At 36.1% G+C, this 19872-nt stretch overlaps 4 protein-coding genes and 1 long non-coding RNA gene across 10 annotated transcripts in view; 2 read left to right on the plus strand and 3 right to left on the minus strand.

Moving 5' to 3' along the window:
- The window catches only part of LOC127508111 (zinc finger protein 234-like), a 404421-nt gene extending 385991 nt beyond the window's left edge, over nt 1–18430 (plus strand). For 2 of the 3 annotated variants that reach the window (XR_007928703.1, XM_051885764.1), the window contains 3 exons: nt 15187–16015; nt 17569–17662; nt 17753–18430. Coding sequence is in view for 2 of the 3 variants with exons in the window: in XM_051885764.1 (XP_051741724.1) it covers nt 15187–16015; nt 17569–17635 (896 nt within the window). In the remaining variant the exon portion in view is untranslated. Of the gene's footprint in view, nt 1–11479; nt 11565–12690; nt 12998–15186; nt 16016–17568; nt 17663–17752 lie in introns of those variants that run through there. The other variant, XM_051885763.1, reaches the window with a different exon arrangement.
- Nucleotides 1–19872, minus strand: part of LOC127508114 (obscurin-like) — a 536232-nt gene that overhangs the window by 55356 nt on the left and 461004 nt on the right. The gene's annotated exons all lie outside the window — the stretch shown is intronic.
- Nucleotides 1–19872, minus strand: part of LOC127508193 (gastrula zinc finger protein XlCGF7.1-like) — a 186020-nt gene that overhangs the window by 42993 nt on the left and 123155 nt on the right. The gene's annotated exons all lie outside the window — the stretch shown is intronic.
- The window catches only part of LOC127508177 (SLAM family member 5-like), a 66255-nt gene that overhangs the window by 30362 nt on the left and 16021 nt on the right, over nt 1–19872 (minus strand). The gene's annotated exons all lie outside the window — the stretch shown is intronic.
- On the plus strand, nt 185–11199 carry LOC127508247 (uncharacterized). Its single transcript, XR_007928744.1, has 4 exons — nt 185–4295; nt 4594–4718; nt 9171–9394; nt 10593–11199. It is a non-coding gene; the product is annotated as an uncharacterized LOC127508247 (long non-coding RNA).

Below are 19872 nucleotides of genomic sequence, written 5' to 3' on the forward strand. Positions count from 1 at the left end.
CCGCTTTCCGTATTCTTCAAAAAGTTTACACTGTATGTCCTACGCCTTCCTTATTCAACTTACGGAACGAATGCAGCGTTTTTTTCCGTAAGTAGAATAGGGAAGGGTAGGACATACAGCGTAAACTTTTTGAAGAATACGGAAAGCGGAAGCACTTGCAAGGTAATCATTTGTGTTTATAAAGCATATACATTTGTATTTTTTTAAGAAAATGACCGATCGTTTCTCTAGATAAGACCCTTATTCCTCGTCTGGTATCATTTAAAACCCTTTGAAGCAGCACTGAAACTAATTTTGACCTTCAACCGTTTGGAGGCCATTGAAGTCCATTATATGGAGAAAAATCCTGGAATGTTTTCATCAAAAACCTTCATTTCTTTTCGACTGAAGAAAGAAAGACATGAACATCTTGGATGACATGGGGGTGAGTAAATTATCAGGAAATTTTCATTTAGAAGTGAACTAATCCTTTAACACCGGTGTCTCTTTATACAATTAACTGGCCAACCAATATCTAACCCAGAGTGGCCAACAGCGTTTATTCTGGATGTATTCAACTCTACGGAGCCCCGCATATGACATACGCAAGAAAAAAAATTAAATCATCCCCTTGATTTAAGTCAAGTCATCTTCATTTATATAGCACTTTTCACAATATATATTGTTTCAAAGCAGCTTCACAGTGACAATAGGAAAATTCTTATCGAGCTAAAGTTGGTTCTTGATTAAATCACTTCCGTTGTAAAAATTGTTAATTATTACTTTAAGGGCCGCTTAAATGATACCTTTCCTACTGAAAACCGAATACCTTTAATGCATTCTTGCCGTTCATTTACGTGTTTAGACTATAGGGTTGCGTGTTTGAGTGTGTGTGTGCACAGAAGTTTTGTCTTTTTTTAAAAGGTGATATTTGCCAAATTACTTGTCTGGTCCGCATAATACAGAAAAATTTGTTGTGTCCGTGGATCTATGCGAACTGGAATAATTTTGATAACGTTTTATCCATACATAGGGAAAGGAAAGGGAAGGAGGATTTCGCAGGGGATAGATTAGTTGAAACATCAGGGCTGCGTTATCATCATGTCTAGATGCAGGTCCTTCATCTCATCTGGATACGGCCTGGATCTGGCAGGCTGTGGCAAACCTCGGGATAAACAGAGAGAGACTAATATTAGCGTAGACGCCATTCTTCTTATGATGTAGCGAGTACATCAGGTGTTATGGGAAGTGTTCCCGGGTCTGGCTGACCTAATCTGTGCAGCCTAACAATTTACATGATTTCAATTATAGAAGTAGATAATGTGTTATGTGTATGTAAGTTTAAACAGATGTGTTTTTAGTCTAGATTTAAACAAGACTAAAATCGATCGCACGATTTACTATTTCATTCCCTTGATTTATAAATCGTGCGCAAATCGAGGGAACGAAACAGTAAATCGTGCGCACGTTTTAGTAAATCGAGGGAACAAAACAGTAAATTGTGCGCACGTTTTAGTAATCGCGGGATCGGAATAGTAAATCGCACGCACTTTTTAGTAATCACGGGAACGAAATAGTAAATCGTACGCACGTTTTAGTAAATCGCGGGAACGAAATAGTAAATCAAGGGAACGAAATAGTAAATCGTGCGCACGTTTTAGTAAATCGAGGGAACAAAACAGTAAATCGTGCGCACGTTTTAGTAATCGTGGGATCGGAATAGTAAATTGTACGCACGTTTTAGTAAATCGAGGGAACGAAATAGTAAATCGTGCGCATGTTTTAGTAATCGCGGGAACGAAATAGTAAATCGCGGGAACGAAATAGTAAATTGTGCGCACGTTTTAGTAATCACGGGAACAAAATAGTAAATCGTGCGCACGTTTTAGTAAATTGGGGGAACGAAATAGTAAATCGTGCGCACGTTTTAGTTATCCGGGGAATGAAATAGTAAATCGTACGCACGTTTTAGTAAATCGCGGAAACAAAATAGTAAATCGTGCACACGTTTTAGTAAATCGCGGGAACAAAATAGTTAATTGTGCGCACGTTTTAGTTATCCGGGGAATGAAATAGTAAATCGTACGCACGTTTTAGTAAATCGCGGAAACAAAATAGTAAATCGTGCACACGTTTTAGTAAATCGCGGGAACAAAATAGTTAATTGTGCGCACGTTTTAGTAAATTGAGGGAACGAATTAGTAAATCATGCGCACAATTTAGCGTACTATTTTTTCCTGCATGTCATGTCCGGGGCTCTGTACAACTACAATGTGTAAAGTAAAAAAAAAAAATTAAATATTACTAACGCAAGATGCATGCACTTTTTAAGAATTTAGAAAATGGATGGTTTATTCAAACACTTTTATAACTTTTTTAAAAGAAATATATCTTATTAGATTCAGTAACAATAAACCAAATGCAAATAACAATGACAACAACAACAAAAAGAACATAGAAATAATAAGAAAGCTGCACCATTGTTTGAAACCCAGAGAAATCAGGTGGTTCAACAAACACTACTATATAGGACACACCTGTGTTTTCTCCCAAACGAGGAGGAATTGATTAGACTACTGGGAAGTGCACATGCAAAATAGGCGTTTATCAGTCAGTGACCAATTTCAAACTACAATAGATGTTTTTCAACCATTTTTCATTAGATTTGCTACAAAGGACCCACCCCTAAACCAAGCCCCCAGTGGATTAGAGCAAACCGGGTAAAATCCCTGATTGGGAAACAGCCACTAATGTTCTGCAGAGATACACACCTGCATGATCATGTGGTCATCAACTACAAATCACTGTTAGTTTAATGTCACTGTCTCCACCCATGTGTGCTGTTGGCTTTTAACAAAATTTCAATGCTGATCCAACACACTTTAAACATTGAAATGTCAATCTCAACCAAAATGATAATTTGGATCAAAACTCAACATTGTATCATTGTCACCATGGAATCTGGAATAACAATCCATCTGCTTCACTTGAAGTCATTACCTCCAGAATTTAACCCTTAAATTTGTACAAAAGAATTGAAACCCCAAAAGAGTGATTAGAACCATGGCTACAGTAAATTAAATTACCCCATTGATTCTTCCAGAACTTAACATCCAGCTCACAAGAATGTGTTTCCTGAAGGAAAATTAAATCAGCTTCGCAGCTTTAGCAAAACAAAAAAAAAGCTTTCCTCTTTACCAATTCGTGCATACCTCTTACATTTAAAGATTGGCTTCTGACGTCACGCTTGGATGTGGGCGGAGTTAAATGTCGGACGTGTCTTTTCTGTCGTCTTCCTACTGAAATAAACATTTAGTGCAGCCGCAACATATGAGGAAATTATGCTGAATTCATTCAAACCACAGCGATTTTGTGTGCTTTTGTGTGATTGTTTCGATGTTTTATAGTGAGAACTGTTACTGAATGTCAAGTCAAAAGTCAAAGTTTGAGATCTGTGAGGGGAATTGATGGGAATCGATCTCAAGTGTTGCTGCTGCCATTTTATTTCTACTCTTTTCACACCAAATTTGTTAGTTACTTTACTGGAACAGTTACTGCTACATGCTTTACATTGAGCTTATGAGCCATATGAAATATGTAATCTAGATCAATGATTGTCAAACCTGAGCATGTGAGCGACAGAGGGGGTACGCGAACAAAATGCTCGGTTTTGCCATTCATTTCATTCTTCCTCAATTTAAAATAACTTAAAAACAGATGTATTTCTAACAGGCAAATGCAGCTTTATACGGTGAAATGCATGACTTCCAATCTTACCTCATCTTTTGTGGTCAAAAATGACTGCATCCACATGAGGAGCGTGCATGATATTGCCTTCCATCGTGCTATATTACTGTCACTCAATGTACCTTTATAAGTGTGGTTTTAAGCAAGTATAGCATAAAGAACAAATAAAGTGTTTGACAGACCAGTTCGAAGCTCTGACAACAGAGGAGCCTCAGCGTTGCTTGTAAGTAAAACTGGAGCAACGGACATCCTGCCGGTTTCTAATAAATGAGGTGTGAGGGAAACAGCTGTCTCCTGTTGCAGTTATTAAGATCAGATATAGAGCAAAGTTTGTGTATCTCTCACTTTGCAAATGAAAGGAGTTGCATCAGCAACCAAAACATGTATCTTATGCTTCGCAACAAAAACTTGCTACAGAACACTGGAAATAAATGGCCTAAGATGAGTTTATATAAAGGGTTTATCTAAAGGGTAAGGGTAATGTTAAGCTTGACTTCTAAGAGCATCTGGACCAGAACTGAGCTTGGCTCTGAAATCCCTAACCAACGGACAGTGCTCTCAATCTGAAGGTAAGGACAAATCTTTTGATTTGAACAGATTGCTGCCAATCCGCACTAAGACACTGAACATCATTGAGGCAATAGTGATAGAGCCTTGGGTGCTGAACCTTTTCTTCATAAATGCAATACATATTTTGATTTATAGATTTGAATCTACGATGAAACACCAAAAATAAATCTTTAATAAAAAAAATAATAATAATGTTCGATTACCTGTGGCAGTTGTTTTCACTAGTTCACACTTACAAATGATCGAATAGAGTAAAAAATGTATATATAATAAGCGTATTTGGTGTGCTGTCCAAAGGGATCGAGGGCTCCAAGCTTGGAATTTAGTCCAAATCATGAGATCTACCCATATCCCCAGGACCCCAGCCAAAAGTGTGGGACGGGGTAGTGGAGGGATGCAGAAAATGGTCAAGGTAACTATAGGTGAGTCGGCTCTCGTCTGTGTATATACACCTCCTCTCGAGCTGATTAGATAGACCGTTTGATAGACCGAGGTCAACCCCGCCCTTTCTCTTAGCTTAAGACTTCTCTCTATTCCTTAGTAAAAGTTGGTCTCAGCAGCTTTGTGAATAGGGTTTATGATAAAACTCTTAACTAAGAACTTTTACTGCCATTTAGGAAAACTCTTAGTGGTAAGATAAAATGTTTTGTGAATATGGCCCCTGAATTGCAAGTTTGTGTCCATGAGATCCGCACAAACCGGGGCACGACCCTGTGTGACATCAGGTCCCTAATGAATGAATAATTGAAAGTATGGGATACCCAGAATAATCTAAATGAATACATAACCAATATTTATGACTAGCTCCTAATTGGAAACACAATCTAAATTTAATAACCATTTGAAATTGGAGTCATGTAATGGTGTGAAAATGTTTGAATTCATCAAACTTTGTAAAATAGATAAGTTGCTTCTCAATCAGGTGCAGAGAGATTGAGTCAGGGATGATCCATATTTCATTAAGGTGGGGGGAGCGGGTTGGGATATTAAACTTACACAGTATGGAATTGTTTTATATATCATTTAGTCTTGGTGCATATCAAACATTACAACTGCAACACTGCCCTACCCTGCATGTGTTTGATTAGAAAGATGTGTTATGTGCTATTGTGCTACCGATTTAGCATAACCCCCTCTCTTCGATCAATGGTATGTTCCCCGGGTGTTGCGCGCTCTTCTTCAGTTAGCGGGAAGCACTCTGAAGAGAGGTAACGCTATGTGGGTGTGTTAATGGACAGCTCAAACAAGCTTTTAGAACATATTAAATAGAAGTTACGACCTGATAAAATCAGAACAAACATGACACGAGTGGTTTTTTGACCTTGAGAGTGAAATGAGCGCCAGTAATCAGCGGTGCATTTTGGGTAATGTAGTTCAAGACCCATGTTATTGGGTTAAGGAGAAGAAACTGAAATTGTGAATTGGTGTAGTAAGTTGCCTCCATATTAGAAAGATGGGACAGGTATGAGTTGTTGTTTTCATTTTGTTTCATTATTTTTTACTAATTTTCAGAATTCATAAATCGTATTAGTTATTTACATTATTTTTTCCCCATGACTCGTTGGGCTTGTTGGACATTTTCAGTAAATACAAGACAAACTTTGCTGTCATCCTTTCAAAACTGCTGAAAATTATACCATGTTAAGATGAGTGATGATTATATCTCCCCTACTGACTGTAATACTCAACTGTTGTTGTTTTTTTTCTTTTTCTTTTTTTTTTTTTTTCTCTCAACTGTTGTTTTAAGATATTTTGAGATGGAGACAAATCTGCGGTTATTTTATGTCACACTAAAGGACAGAAATGGTAGTTATTTCATTAAAGAGAGTGAGGGATATTACATTAAAGTATTTTTATTTAACCTTGAATGTGTCAAAGAAGAAAGAAAATTTAATTTTGATACAAACAATACCAATGTTTGTTTGTTTTTTTAAATCAACAAAATGAGCGGTGACTCCTTGACAGAGCAAATGTCTTTGAAACTTTAACACCCCAAAATCTTTTTTTTTAAATGTAATTCATTTGTTTGTTAAAGAAGAAATAACATTTCATTTTGTTACATCATCAACCATTTTTTTTTAAAAATCACATTTTTTAAAGCATATGGCTGCTCTTTTTAAGGCGTCATTTCAATTTTTTTTATTTATTTATTTTTTTTTTTTACTTTGTGTCGTTCTCTAGGATTTTTTCCCTTCTGAGTGGATCCCTGTTAATTTTCTCCCTATAATTCCATGTCCTCTCCCTCAATTCTTTCTCTCAAAAATGATTAGTATCACATTTTATGCTTATTTTCACGACACTTTTTAACAGTACAAATTTTCTGCGAAACATCAGAATTTTTTTTTATTCAATATAATTATTGCACTTAAAAACACTGAAAATGATCAGAAAAAGAATAAAAAGGAGTTGAACAATCTTATTTAATTATTTAAAATGCTTTTTAAAGAGACCTTGTCCTCTGGTGTGACATCTTTGTCCTTAAAATGTGTACATTTAAAAGGTGTCCACCAGTGGACATTATCTGTCACACCATAGGATATTTCAGCCTTTTGAGTCAGTTAATGACCTTGCTATTCATAGCTAACCTGTCATTAGCAGTTAGCAAGACACATTTGAATAATTTTCCATGATTATGTAGTTTAACATACATTTTTAATTAAAAAATATAATTTAGGGGTGTCACACCGAAGGACAACAAAACTTCACACTTTTATAGTGGTTCCAAAAAAGTTAAATATTTGAACAATTCTGAGACAAAAACAAACCATGTGCACATGTCATGGGCTTCACAAGGTGCTTCAGTAACATGACGTTGAATGGGGTCCTTTAAATAATTACATTTGTCCGTGGAATCGCCTGATTTAATATCAGGATATGGCGTCACACCAGAGGACATCATTTTCTGTGACAAAATGTATCAAGATAGTTGGCTTTTAGAAATATATGGATGAAAAAAAAGGATTGCCATTTACTAAAAAATTATGCCTGAGGTATTTATTAACATTTGTATGCTTTTCCTTTTAATTTATAAAAGTTGTAAGGTATTGAAACCATGCTTGAGACGGTCACACCATAGTACAATTGAGATTTAGCTAAAAAAAAATCTCAATTTTTTTGTTTGTTTGTTTTTTAACATGAACAAACTATGAACGGCTGTATTTTTATTAACTAACATTAACAAAGATTAACAAATACAGTAACAAATGTATTGCTCATGGTTAGTTCATAAATGAACCTCACTGTAAAGTGTTACCACAAATTAAGATGCTTGAACACACATGTAAGATCCAGACAGGTGAAACAGAATATTTTTGTAAGTTGGATTCATAAAGACTTGTTTCTGAAAGAATGATTCAGTGATAGACACATTATTAACAGTAATTTGTTGCCACCTAGTGGCGTAACAGTGCAATCATTACAGTAGTTATTTGAAGTCCAGTTATCCCGATCATCCAGTTATACCGATCATCTCTTCCTACTAGTTAATTTATAGCATCAAATAAACATGAATGAACATGAGAAGGAATGTTGTTTCAAACGCGGAAAGACGTAAATACACACCATTTTTCAAGTTTAAATCCACCGAGGTTAATCTTCTAACTCCTGACTGCTTTGTCAGACAAAATGGCGGATTCGGCGTTCTGATTGGTTAGATCGCTTGTCAATCAAACTCCCAGCGAAGGGTCAATTGGAAGATTAATGTACCTTATTCATGGAAAGTTTCAGGGACATTAGACATGTGCCGATATTCGATAATACGATATATCACGATAATGAATATGCACAATATTGTTATCGTGGGCACTTCAAAATACCGTGAATAATTATTTATTATGAATTATTGAAATTTTATAATCCATTTTAAGAATACTTTCCCCATCAACCGTATAAAATGCACAACACCGCTGTATGCTGCATCAAAAAGATGCGTACTCAGATGTAAACAAGCCCAACGTGCATGAGAGAAGAGACGCACTGAATGAAAGTGCACGTTCCCTTTCTGACAGCAGATGGAACAGCAGAAATGCAGCGGTTACCCCAGAAACCCTGGAAACAAAGCAGCTGTGTTAGTGAAGTTTTTAAAATGCTTCAAACAGTCATTCAGTTTTTTGTTTTTTTTATTCGCAATGTTGTTCATCACAGCACCAAATACTTAATACTTAAAGACTTAATAGGCTAATTATTTTCATAAACTTAAATATTTTTATATTTTAATCTGGACTACAACATGCCCTATAGTGATTGAAAATGTTCTGATAATTGTAACATAAGTGACATAAGGCTTCATTAGTTAACATGTTAATTCATTATGGACCTGAACTAAAACTAACAATGATCAGTTGTATTTTTTTAACTAAGAAAAAATAATGCTTTCTGTAACAAATTTTGCTATTGCTCATTCTTAATCTTAGTTAATGCATTAATTAATGTTAAATAATGAGACCTTATTGAAAAGTGTTACCTGTTGTTCTTTATAATTCTTTGCATTTTAATCTGTTTGAAACATTTAACACTATTTATTTTTATTTTTTTTTTTGAGTATATTTTCTTTGTTCTTTTTGTTATAAGAAAGAGTTCTTAAACCTGTTATAGCATGACAACACTTTTTTTGCAACTTGTTTCAATATCGTTATAATACCATATACCATGATAAAAGCTTAAGCAATTATCGCAACATGAAAATTTAAAACCGTCACATGCCTAAGGGACATATGCAATTCATTTATAAAAATAAATCTACATGATTGGAATATTTTATAGCAGTTGTCTGTCACAGCAAGTCTCAATTTTATGAACTTTCACTTAATATTTATTGCTTTTAATTGTTTTGATGTACTGAAAATTAAATGACACTTTTGTTTCTTTCATTTCAGACCTGATGGAAGAGAGCGAGGAGAGTGAAGAACTGAGTGAAGTGGAGAAGGAACATCATGACAAACCTGGAGAAAAACCTTTGAGTCGCTCAAAGACTAAAAAGACATTTTTAAAGAAAGGAAGATGATCAGTGTGGAAAGAGTTTCTCTATTAAAACTCACCTGAAGCTACACATGAAGATCCATACAGTGAAGAAATCACATCACCACAGTCTAAAATCATGGTAAGCAGTTTATTTTTATGTACTGAGCAACTAATTCTATTCAGTGTAAGTTAGCCACAGCCAAATCTCTCCTCTCCACCTGTAGTTAAAAAAATAACACTGAAGTCAAGATAATGCTGTTTGTCGAGTTGTTTAATCAGATCTTGAGAGATTTAATGTCTTTTATCTTCAGTTGATTTCATCTAAGGCTGTGGCTGGAAGTCCTTTGTAGTTATTGTGTTTCTTGTCAGTGATCATGCAGCAGGTGTTCATCACTAATGCTCAATTGTAACTTAATCATTTAATTATCTCTTTAACTTTCACTCTGCTTCAGTGTTACTTTAACACTATATTGAGAAGGACCATATGTAATCTGAGCAGAGTTGATTTAACTCTGGGGATTTTGCTGTGTACAGATTTACCAGCATATTAACCATATTTCATCAGTGAACAAAATACAATTATAGCCACACCAGTAAAATCACAGTAACACATTGTGCTTTTATAAAAATAAATGTTTGAAGAGTTAAAGTGCTTAATTAGTTGCAGTATACAACAATAACCAGTGAATACATATCATCTTAAAATATTTAAAATCACATGCTGTAAAGGAATTGGTCTTCTTTGTCGAGACAACTCTTCCCGCCTGTCTCACGACAAATATTTAATTGCTACAGTAGTAATTTCTCGCTAGAAATGACATAAAAATTGGAAAATGTTGGTCAAAAACGTACATTTACACACAAACTGACCAGCAAACGCAACTTTAGGATGCCATCTTTATTTTTCTAGCTCAACTGTCACAGAATGGAAAGCACAGGATTGTGGGATATTAAAAGCAGTGAAGTATACATCTATGTTGTTTTCAAAAATTGATCATATGAAGGTATCTCAGGAGATAAGTAAAGCTAACAATGGATTTGGACATGCCTTGATGCCTTCCTACCTTGTAATGCGTCCTCCGAAGGCAGCATTTTCCAATTTTCAGACGCAGCCCTGAAACTATTTAAATATTGAGCAAGCATCTCATTGGCTGCAGACCAAACTAGTGATTTATAACACAAAATCATCTTCATGACATTAAAATAGATCATAATTGACCAGATTTGATGGGATTAAAATGAGTATTGAACTAATCAGTGATCTTGACTTGAGCTTCACTTTTCATTTCACGTTTGTCTCTCATTTGAAATCTCACATGATTTAATGTTTCTTTTAGACCTGATGGACGTGAACAAGAAACGAAAAACAGAAGACAAAAGTGTAAAAAATAATAATATTACAGCAAACAAAAACCCGGCGGTGTGTGTTTAAGAGCAGGAACTCCTTTACTACAGATGATGAACTGAAAGAGCACCAGAAAATTCACACTGGAAAAAAAACCTTTGAAGGAGCTGAAGAAGAGGCCATGACACTTTTAAGAGAGACATGAATCTGAATGCATTTCTTCATCGTTTTTCATTTGAACATCTAGTTTCCCTTCCACTTCTACTCTTCCATGGAAATCCAAGATATTCTTTCACATAATTAAGAAACTGGACACTTCTCTTCTTCTCTTGAGATACTCTGGCTCTCTTATAAGTCAGTAAAAAGAGAGATTTGTCTCATTCATTCTCACTTTTACTTTTTATTATTATGTTTTTTGTATTTGCTTCAAGTAGCCTAATGATTGATTAAACTCGATATGGTCCATTTTTATTCTAAGCACATACTACTTGTATCATTTTAGTTCTGAATGTCATGAAGTTATGATTGTTTTTGGAGCTTTCCATGTTTTCATTTTGCCAATAGAGCTTTTAAATGCTTAATAAATCATATTTCACCCACACATGACTGACACTGAATGAGATTGTTGTCTGCCTGCATTATTAACAGTTTCACCTTGATATCCAGTATCATATATATCAAAGAGTTTGTTCTAGTCAGTTTGATGTTCAGTCACACCATGAGCCTTCATGAAGTCAGAACAATTACTACGCAGTTTTTACAAAATAAACTGAACTGATTACTGTTCATTTCACCACAGCTTTACACAAACAGCAGAAGGAGAAAAATAAGAGGCGTTTAATCCTTGTTATTTTTGTGTGATTATGTTCATGTTTATAGTATTTGGCGCGTCTCTGGTCGATGACGTCACAGCGCGTCATTTCAGTCAGCGTCGAGTCTTCTGAGGAGAGTCGAGCAGATCACGGTATTTCTCATATTTACACGACCATCAAACACACTTTATACAGTTTGTTCAAGCGACAGGCTCATTTCTGTGTTGTTTTCATCGAGCACAGCGATACTTGTGCGTCTTTTCTGTCGTTTTCCTGCTGAAATAAACATTTAGTGCAGCAGCATGTGAGGAAAATATTGATGAATTCATTCAGACCTGAGCGTTTTTGTGATTGTTTCGATGTTGTGAGAAATACTTGTCTTTCAATAGAGCAGTTTTATAGTCTTTTCTCATATATCGAGTGATAGTCTGAGGATCATCAATATTAACAGAGAAACCGCTCTTTATTTCATGTCAATAGTTCCTGTTTTTACCTCATTTATTATGCTGATGTCTTCAAATCTGCTGTAAATTGACACTTAAAGCTCATTTCATTGTTGTCAACAGACTGAGGGGATTTGATGACTACAAATATGTACATTTGTTTCTGTTTTTATGCTTTTAACAGTTTTTTTTTCTTTACTACTTTTCAAGATATCTGCCATTATTTTAAATGAAGAAACAGAATAAAGTTAGAATTAGAAACAAAAAGTTCTGAATTAGCATCAGTTGCTTTACGATAGACGGACATACATGATTAATGCAATTAGTTTAAGGGTCAAATATAAAAAGGGGTTAATATAGCAAAAAAAAAAACCTTGTATTTAGAACAAGAATCATTTGATGACATTCAAACACTGTATTTAAGGATCACAGTGAAGCCCAAAATACTCTTTAATTGTCATTTTAAATCTTTATACTTTGCCACTTTCCTTCAAACCACTAGATTTCACCCATTTGTCACCAAGAAGTTTTTAATCATTTAAAATATAATGAAATTTAGTATATTTTATTAAGTACTGGTCAAAATAACTGTTGTTTCATTTTTACATTAAATATATCTGTTACACTAAATGATGATGGAACATTATTTCACCTATATTTTGACTTTTTTTTTTATTAGTTATTTGAAACATTAAAATAGACACTTGCATTTAATTGGTTTTCGATGTAAAATCATTTTTGTACATTTAATTTGATGCAGACACTAAAATTAGATTTCTGGACATTAACCCTATAAAAACAAACACAGTAACTGATATATTTTTGATTTTGGCAGATCAGCTCCACCAACCAATCTGCAGTTCAGTCAATGAAGCCCCGCCCACTTCGATTCACTTAATTAAGCTCCTCCCACATCACACACATCATCAGTGAAGCTCCTCCCACACTACCCACATCACCAGTGAAGCTCCTCCCACAGCAGATCATCAATAAATGCTGGAATATTCCCATCAGACGAGCATCAGAGCATCAGGAAGAGCTGAAATCTGCAAAGACTGAGTTTATTAAAGAGGACAGTGAGAACATGAGTGATCCAGAACCCTGCAGAATGAAACACACTGAAGATACTGAAGAACAAAGAGGTTGGTGTTTATTCTTCATTCATTCATGATGCTGAACAACATTCATGTTAGAGAGATTCAAGCACTTCTGCACATTTAGTGAAACAGTTAAACTATCGAATAGGTACTGAACTGTTAACAAATGTTCAGTATAGGGATGTTTGAGAAACTTTCATATTATTATTAAACATCAGGTCAAACTAAGAATAATTTTAGCTCTGATTTACATCTGGTAAATCATCTGGTCAGGATTTTTGCAGCCGATACTGATTTCTCATCATCATTAACAGCCGATACCAATCCTGATCATTCAAGCTTTATATAAGTGACATGTAAGCTATCTGTTGTCTTGTTTACCTTTTTTCAGATAAAGTAATACCACAGATGTTGGCTTTGTTATATTATTTACAGTAATATTGTATGTTGTTGTTGTTTTAATTGAGAATCAAATAAATAAATATTCATTTTACGATGAACAGGGCTGTTACAAAACACTAGCCATATTAGGATACTTTGGCTTATTAAAGCATCTACAAGACTTTAAATGTCAAACTGAACACAATTTCAACCCATAAGGTGACAACATGCTGTCATTTAGACCGTCTTTATGAGTATGCCATCATTGAACCATCCATTCAAATAATACGCTTAAAACACTGATTTATTCCTGAATGAAACAACATGTTGAAATAAAGTTAATTTATCCTTTCAATGCATTGACCAGCACTGACACCAATCCCCTTAAACCTCTAAAGGATACTATGTCAAAAATATCAACTGATGTCCTGGACTGTATTATATTATAGTGCCGCCTCAGACACAGAGAGCAGACGAGATGATAGAAGCATCGAATCAGGTTCACTGTATTCTTTAGCCACTGTTCTTCAGAACACATACATGGCAAATGGTGAGTTTTTATTTGTGTTTTGAGACCTCGAAACTCCACACTGGTGAAGACATGAGGGCATTGCAGAAGTTCATCATCATCAAATCAAGTTAGGTTCTTCAGATCGGCCAGTATTGATATGAGGCCGATCAATCGGAGCATCCCTAGTATCAAGTAAATTAACCTTCTAGAATGATTGATGGGGTTGTAAGCAGAAATTAAGCAAAAACTGATTTACAGTTACTGATAAAGTTGTTTTTCTCATATATTATAGAAGATGTTCATAGGCTATGTCTACATTAATCCGCAGACATTTGAAAACGGAGTTTTCATTTAAAAACGCTCCTCATCCACACTAGCGTTTTCAAGCATTTTCCAAAGTTGCTCATCCACACTGAAACGTCTGAAAACGCTTAAATCCACTTGCTGCGCATGCATAAAACATACTAAAAGCTCCCGAGATGATGCAGAGAGAGCAGATATAATAAAGTTCTTGCGCTATTCTTCTGGCACGATCATTTTATTAGCATATGATCACAACATTCACTGTTGCGCCCAAGTCGTTAGTCGTAGTATTATGCGCATACACTGTACTTATTACACACTTATTACACAGATATTATAAATAAAAGGATTACAATGTAAAAGATTATTATTGTGTTCATAAAGATAAAAATGCTTTGGTGGAAACCGGCTTGGTCTGCTCCGTAGATGGTTTGCTCGCGTGCTTTAACTTTGCACAGATTCGTTTCCTCACTAGAGAAGTGTTCAGTTTTTCTGCTTGCAAATTCTGCCATGTAAATAGCGAATACGCTATGGCGTGAGCGTAACTGGCTTTTAAAGGGAATGGGAAACGAGAGTCTGATTGGTTAATTGCACGTTACGCCCCAAAACACACCCGTGACTCATTAAGAGACTAGGGACAACCCTTTTAGACCCTGCACGGGACGCGCCGACCATTTTTCCCATCGTTAAACTTGCAAACATGGATTTGGTACTATTTGAAGTGTCTCAGTGCGACTGGTACAAATCGCTCGTGTCCAAAGAAACAGACCAAAATGTAATACAAGTTAGAGCGTTTAGAGATGCTTTGCTTACTGCAGAGGGTGTGTCTTTTCTCACGGTCTCCATCTAAATGACCTCCCCTTCCTCAACAAGGTGTTATGGATCTTTCAGATGTCCGGTATTTACTGCTACACGGTTTGGGGGAAAACCTAATTGCGATTTTATGGTTAAAGTTGCGATTCATGGTTTAAAATGTAAAATAAATTAGAAATATATATATATTTTTAAAATATAAACATTTTTTATTCTTTCATTTCAGAGCTGATGGAAGTGAAGAAGGAGAGTGAAGAACTGAGTGAAGCGGAGGAGGAACATCATGTCAATCCTGGAGAAAAACCTTTGAGTCACTCAAAGACTAAAAATACATTTTTGAAGGAAAAAAGAGCCAAGACTTCTTTCATATGCACTGACTGTGGAAAGAGTTTCATAAAAAAACAAAGTTTTGATGTTCACATGAGAGTTCATACTGGAGAGAAGCCGTTCACATGTGATCAGTGTGGAAAGAGCTTTACACAAAAAATACATCTTAATGTTCACATGAGGATACACACTGGAGAAAAGCTGTACGCGTGTGATCAGTGTGGAAAGAGTTTCGCACAATCATCATACCTTAATGTTCACATGAAGAACCACAAGAGAGAGAAGCCGTACACATGTGATCAATGCGGCAAAACATTTATTTGGCCATCAACCCTGAAAAGACACCTGACAGTTCATACGAAGGAGAAGCCACATTCATGTTTTGTATGTAGAAAGAGTTTTTCAGTGCTGCAAACTTTACAAACACATCTGAAAATTCATACTGGTGTGAGAGAGTACATGTGCTTTGAGTGTGGGAAGACTTTTACTTTTGTGAACAATTTAAAACGGCATCAGAGGATCCACACTGGAGAAAAACCGTACAAGTGTTCATACTGTGACAAGAGATTCAGGCAGTCATCATATCTGAAAACACACGAGAGGATCCACAACAGAGAGAAGCCGCACACGTGTGATCAGTGTGGAAAGAGTTTCACTATTAAAAGTCACGTGAAGCTTCACATGAAGATCCATGCAGTGGAGAAACTCCTCGATCCATGCGGGAAGAGGTTCGTTCAGTTATCTTCTTTATTCACTCATATGAAAAACATTCACAGTCTGAAATCACAGTATGTGGTTCATCTTTATGAGCAGTAAAGAACGGTATTTGCCTGACTACATTGTGCCAAGTGTAAAGTTAGGTGGAGGGGGGATTATGGTGTGAGGTTGTTTTTCAGGGGTTGGTCTTGGCCTCTTAGTTCCTCTTAACTCTTAATGCTTCAGCATACCAAGACATTTTGGACAATTTCATGCTCCCAACTTTGTGGGAACAGTTTGGGGATGGCCCCTTCCTGTTCCAACATGACTGCGCACCAGTGCACAAAGAAAGGTCCATAAAGACATGGATGAGTGAGTTTGGTGTGGAGGAACTTGACTGGCCTGCACAGAGTCCTGACCTCAACCTGAACACCTTTGGGATGAATTAGAGCAGAGACTGTGAGCCAGGCCTTCTCATCCAACATCACTGCCTGACCTCACAAATGTGCTTCTAGAAGAATGGTCAAAAATTCCCATAAACACACTCCTAAACCTTGTGGAAAGCCTTCCCAGAAGAGTTGAAGCTGTAATAGCTGCAAAGGGTGGGCCAACTCCATATTAAACCCTACGGATTAAGAATGGGATGTCATTAAAGTTCATGTGCACGTAAAGGCAGGCGTCCCAAAACTTTTGGTAATATAGTGTAGTTTCCTAACAGCCATAATGAGCAACAGGACATTTTGGTGGTTGCTTGTTATCTGCTTCAAATTTTTCACATCATTATGAGATAATGTTAAAAGTATCTCATTATTGTGAAAAACTCTTATGAGGAAGATTCTCATTTTGAATCAGATTTTGATTTGATACGTGCATAGGTTTGATTTTAGATTCCTTTTTTAAACATTGAGGTTTATTTTATTTAAAGTCAAATTTAACTTAAAGTGAAAAAACAAAGAAAAATAAATTACTTATTTAATTTAATCTAAAGGATTATTACAACCAAAAAAATGAAGGAATCATGCAGTGGTGTGTGGAAAGATGATGCATGTCCTCTGGATCCTTCACAGAAACCACTGATCTAAAACTGGTTCACAAACCTTTGTCCCTGAAGCCCCCTCCTTATATATAAGAACACCTGTGCCCTCATTTGATATTAAATATAACTCATAGGGCACTATTTTAATGATCCAATCGCATATTCTAAAACGCATGGCACAGGTGCACTTAGGGTGTGTCTGAATCCATGTTTGCTAATTCAACAATGCAAAAAATGGTCTGTGTGCCCGGTGCATGGTCTAAAAGGGTTGTACCTAGTCTCTTAATGAGTAATGGGTGTGTTTTGGGTGTAACGTGCAATAAACCAATCAGAGTCTCATCTCCCATTACCCTTAAAAGTCAGTGCTCTTGAAAACTGAAGACTGGCAGAAAAACTGAACGCTTCTCCAGAGAGGAATCTTATTATTTTTGATATTTGGCATGTTTGTGTGCTCCCTGTGTGTGTAATAAGCAGAGTGTATATGTGTTGTGTACTGGCCTATAGCCTATATCATGTCTGTTGGAAATTAAATGTGTTTGTTTTTGTCAGAACTACCAGAATGCATCTGGAAGGAGAGGACGGAGAGAATGCCAGTGATCCAGAACCTGCAGAATGAAACATCACGATACTGAAGAACAAAGAGGTTGGTGTTTATTCTTCATTCATTAATTTATTCGATACTGAAGAACAAAGAGGTTGGTGTTTATTCTGCATTCTTATATTCATATTACAGTAGAAAAGACACGGCGCTATATGTTGAAACCTTGGAAACACATGAAAGGATTCAAACTGGAGAGAAACACATCAGAGTTTGATCAATGATCTAGTCTACGGTCACTATCACAGTAACTAGATCATCTTCAGATCCAGCAGTGACACCAAACGTGAGACGATAAAGCATCTCTCCCATAGAAATCTGTCCTGATCAGCTGCAGAGAGAGACACGACAGACAGACATCATCCACAGTTGTCAAAGTTCATCCTCAGGAGTTTGTGTTAATGTTCTTAATGAATTTCCATCACTCAGTTCTCTTTTAAGTTAAGTTAAAGTATTTTTGAAAGAATAAGTGTTCTACTGTTCCATGCAAATGCAAGATATTCTTTCATGTATCTTTGAAACTGGACACTTTGCTTCTCTTCTTCTCTTGAGATGCTTTGGCTCTTATAAGTCAGTAAAGAGAGAGATCTGTCTCATTTGGTGTCACTTTTACTCAAAGTTTGTATTTGGTTCAAGTAGTGATTGATTCAACTTATTATTCATTTTATCAACATCTCGTTATTGTCCATTTTTTAAAAAATTTTTTTGCTGAGTCTGCTTGAATCAGGAATAATTTTAGGTTAAAAGTTGCGAAGAAGCTTATAATTGTTTTGTGTGTCTTTTCTATTCAATAAAGACAAACATCTGAAACTACTTGACTCTTCTGTAATGAACTTGTGAACATGTGATCAATGTGGAAAAACATTTCTTGGGTCATCAAACCTGAAGAGACACCTGACAGTTCATAGGAAGGAGTAGCCACATTCATGTTCTGTGTGTGGAAAGAGTTTTCACTGCTGTCATATTTACATAAACACCAGAAAGCACACACTGGTGTAAGAGCTTATATGTGCTTTGAGTGTGAGAAGACTTTTATTTCAGCAAAATGTTTAAAACGTAACTAGAGAATTCACACTGGAGAAAAACCTTACAAGTGTTTACACTATGACAAGAGATTCAGTCATGATGTTTAACAGGAAGCCAATGCAGTGTTGACAGAACCGGGCTAATATGGTCATACTTCCTGGTTCTAGTAAGAACTCTAGCTGCTGCGTTTTGGACCAGCTGGAGTTTGTTTATCAAGCGAGCAGGGCAACCACCCAGTACGCCTTGACCATCCTTGTTCTAAGGACGAACCGTGTACACTGGTAAGCTGCTCGCTTTACTATTACCAAAGACTATAGAATAACACAAGAGGGGTCACTCGTATTGTTTTGAATGGGAGTTAGTTCAATGCGCAATATGATGGAATAAGTCCCACCTTCTAAATAAGAGCCAATCGCCGATTGGTAAAGTCGTCGCGTCACTGCAGTGGCCGTTAGAAGCTCCGGTTCCTATAGTAACAGTCAGAGACGTGCATTTAGGACTGCACATGCGCATTAGCTTGATCCAGCCTGAAAAATGCTTCAAGCGTTTAGAAACAAAATGTATGGGCCAGATGTTGTCAGATTTTATTGGTGATTTGAAATATTAAATTTAACCGAAAGCTTGGTGAACAGCTTTGGAGAATTTGATGTTTCCCCAAAGAGATAGGAGCTGCACTTGCATGCTCGAGAGGCATTTCAAAGATGACCGCAGAGTGAAATGACTTGTCTTAAAGGGGCTTTGCTACTACATACACATCAGAGTCCCACTTGTCTGCAACTAGTGCTTACCACGTAACTTGAATGTTGTTCACTAACACACGATCTTTGACTTCCAAGGACCAATGTTGGTGTAAATCTTTCACCCGCTGACATTCAGAACCACAATAAAAACATCATTTTAAAATAAAATGTATATGTTACATATAAAGCAGATCTGAATGTCATTGTTTAGTATTAAAAACAAACTTTCCAATGCACGAGTCATTTTCTGCTCTATTTTTCACACTTTATCTCTGCACCTTTGCCTCCTGAGCACTTCAGTGTCAGTTCACAGAAGCACATTAAACCACAGCATGTTTTTTTGTTGAAGTGCCTCTTGGTTGAAGTCACCTGCTCTCATTTGACCACTTGCTTCTATATTTGCACAAAAATTCATGTTCTTTTAATGTGAAAAATCTGTATTTATCTCATCTGTGGCAGTTTGACGCAAAGCCGTCGCAAATCAGTTGA

Source organism: Ctenopharyngodon idella, chromosome 3, assembly GCF_019924925.1.
Source record: "Ctenopharyngodon idella isolate HZGC_01 chromosome 3, HZGC01, whole genome shotgun sequence".
NCBI lineage: Eukaryota > Metazoa > Chordata > Actinopteri > Cypriniformes > Xenocyprididae > Ctenopharyngodon > Ctenopharyngodon idella.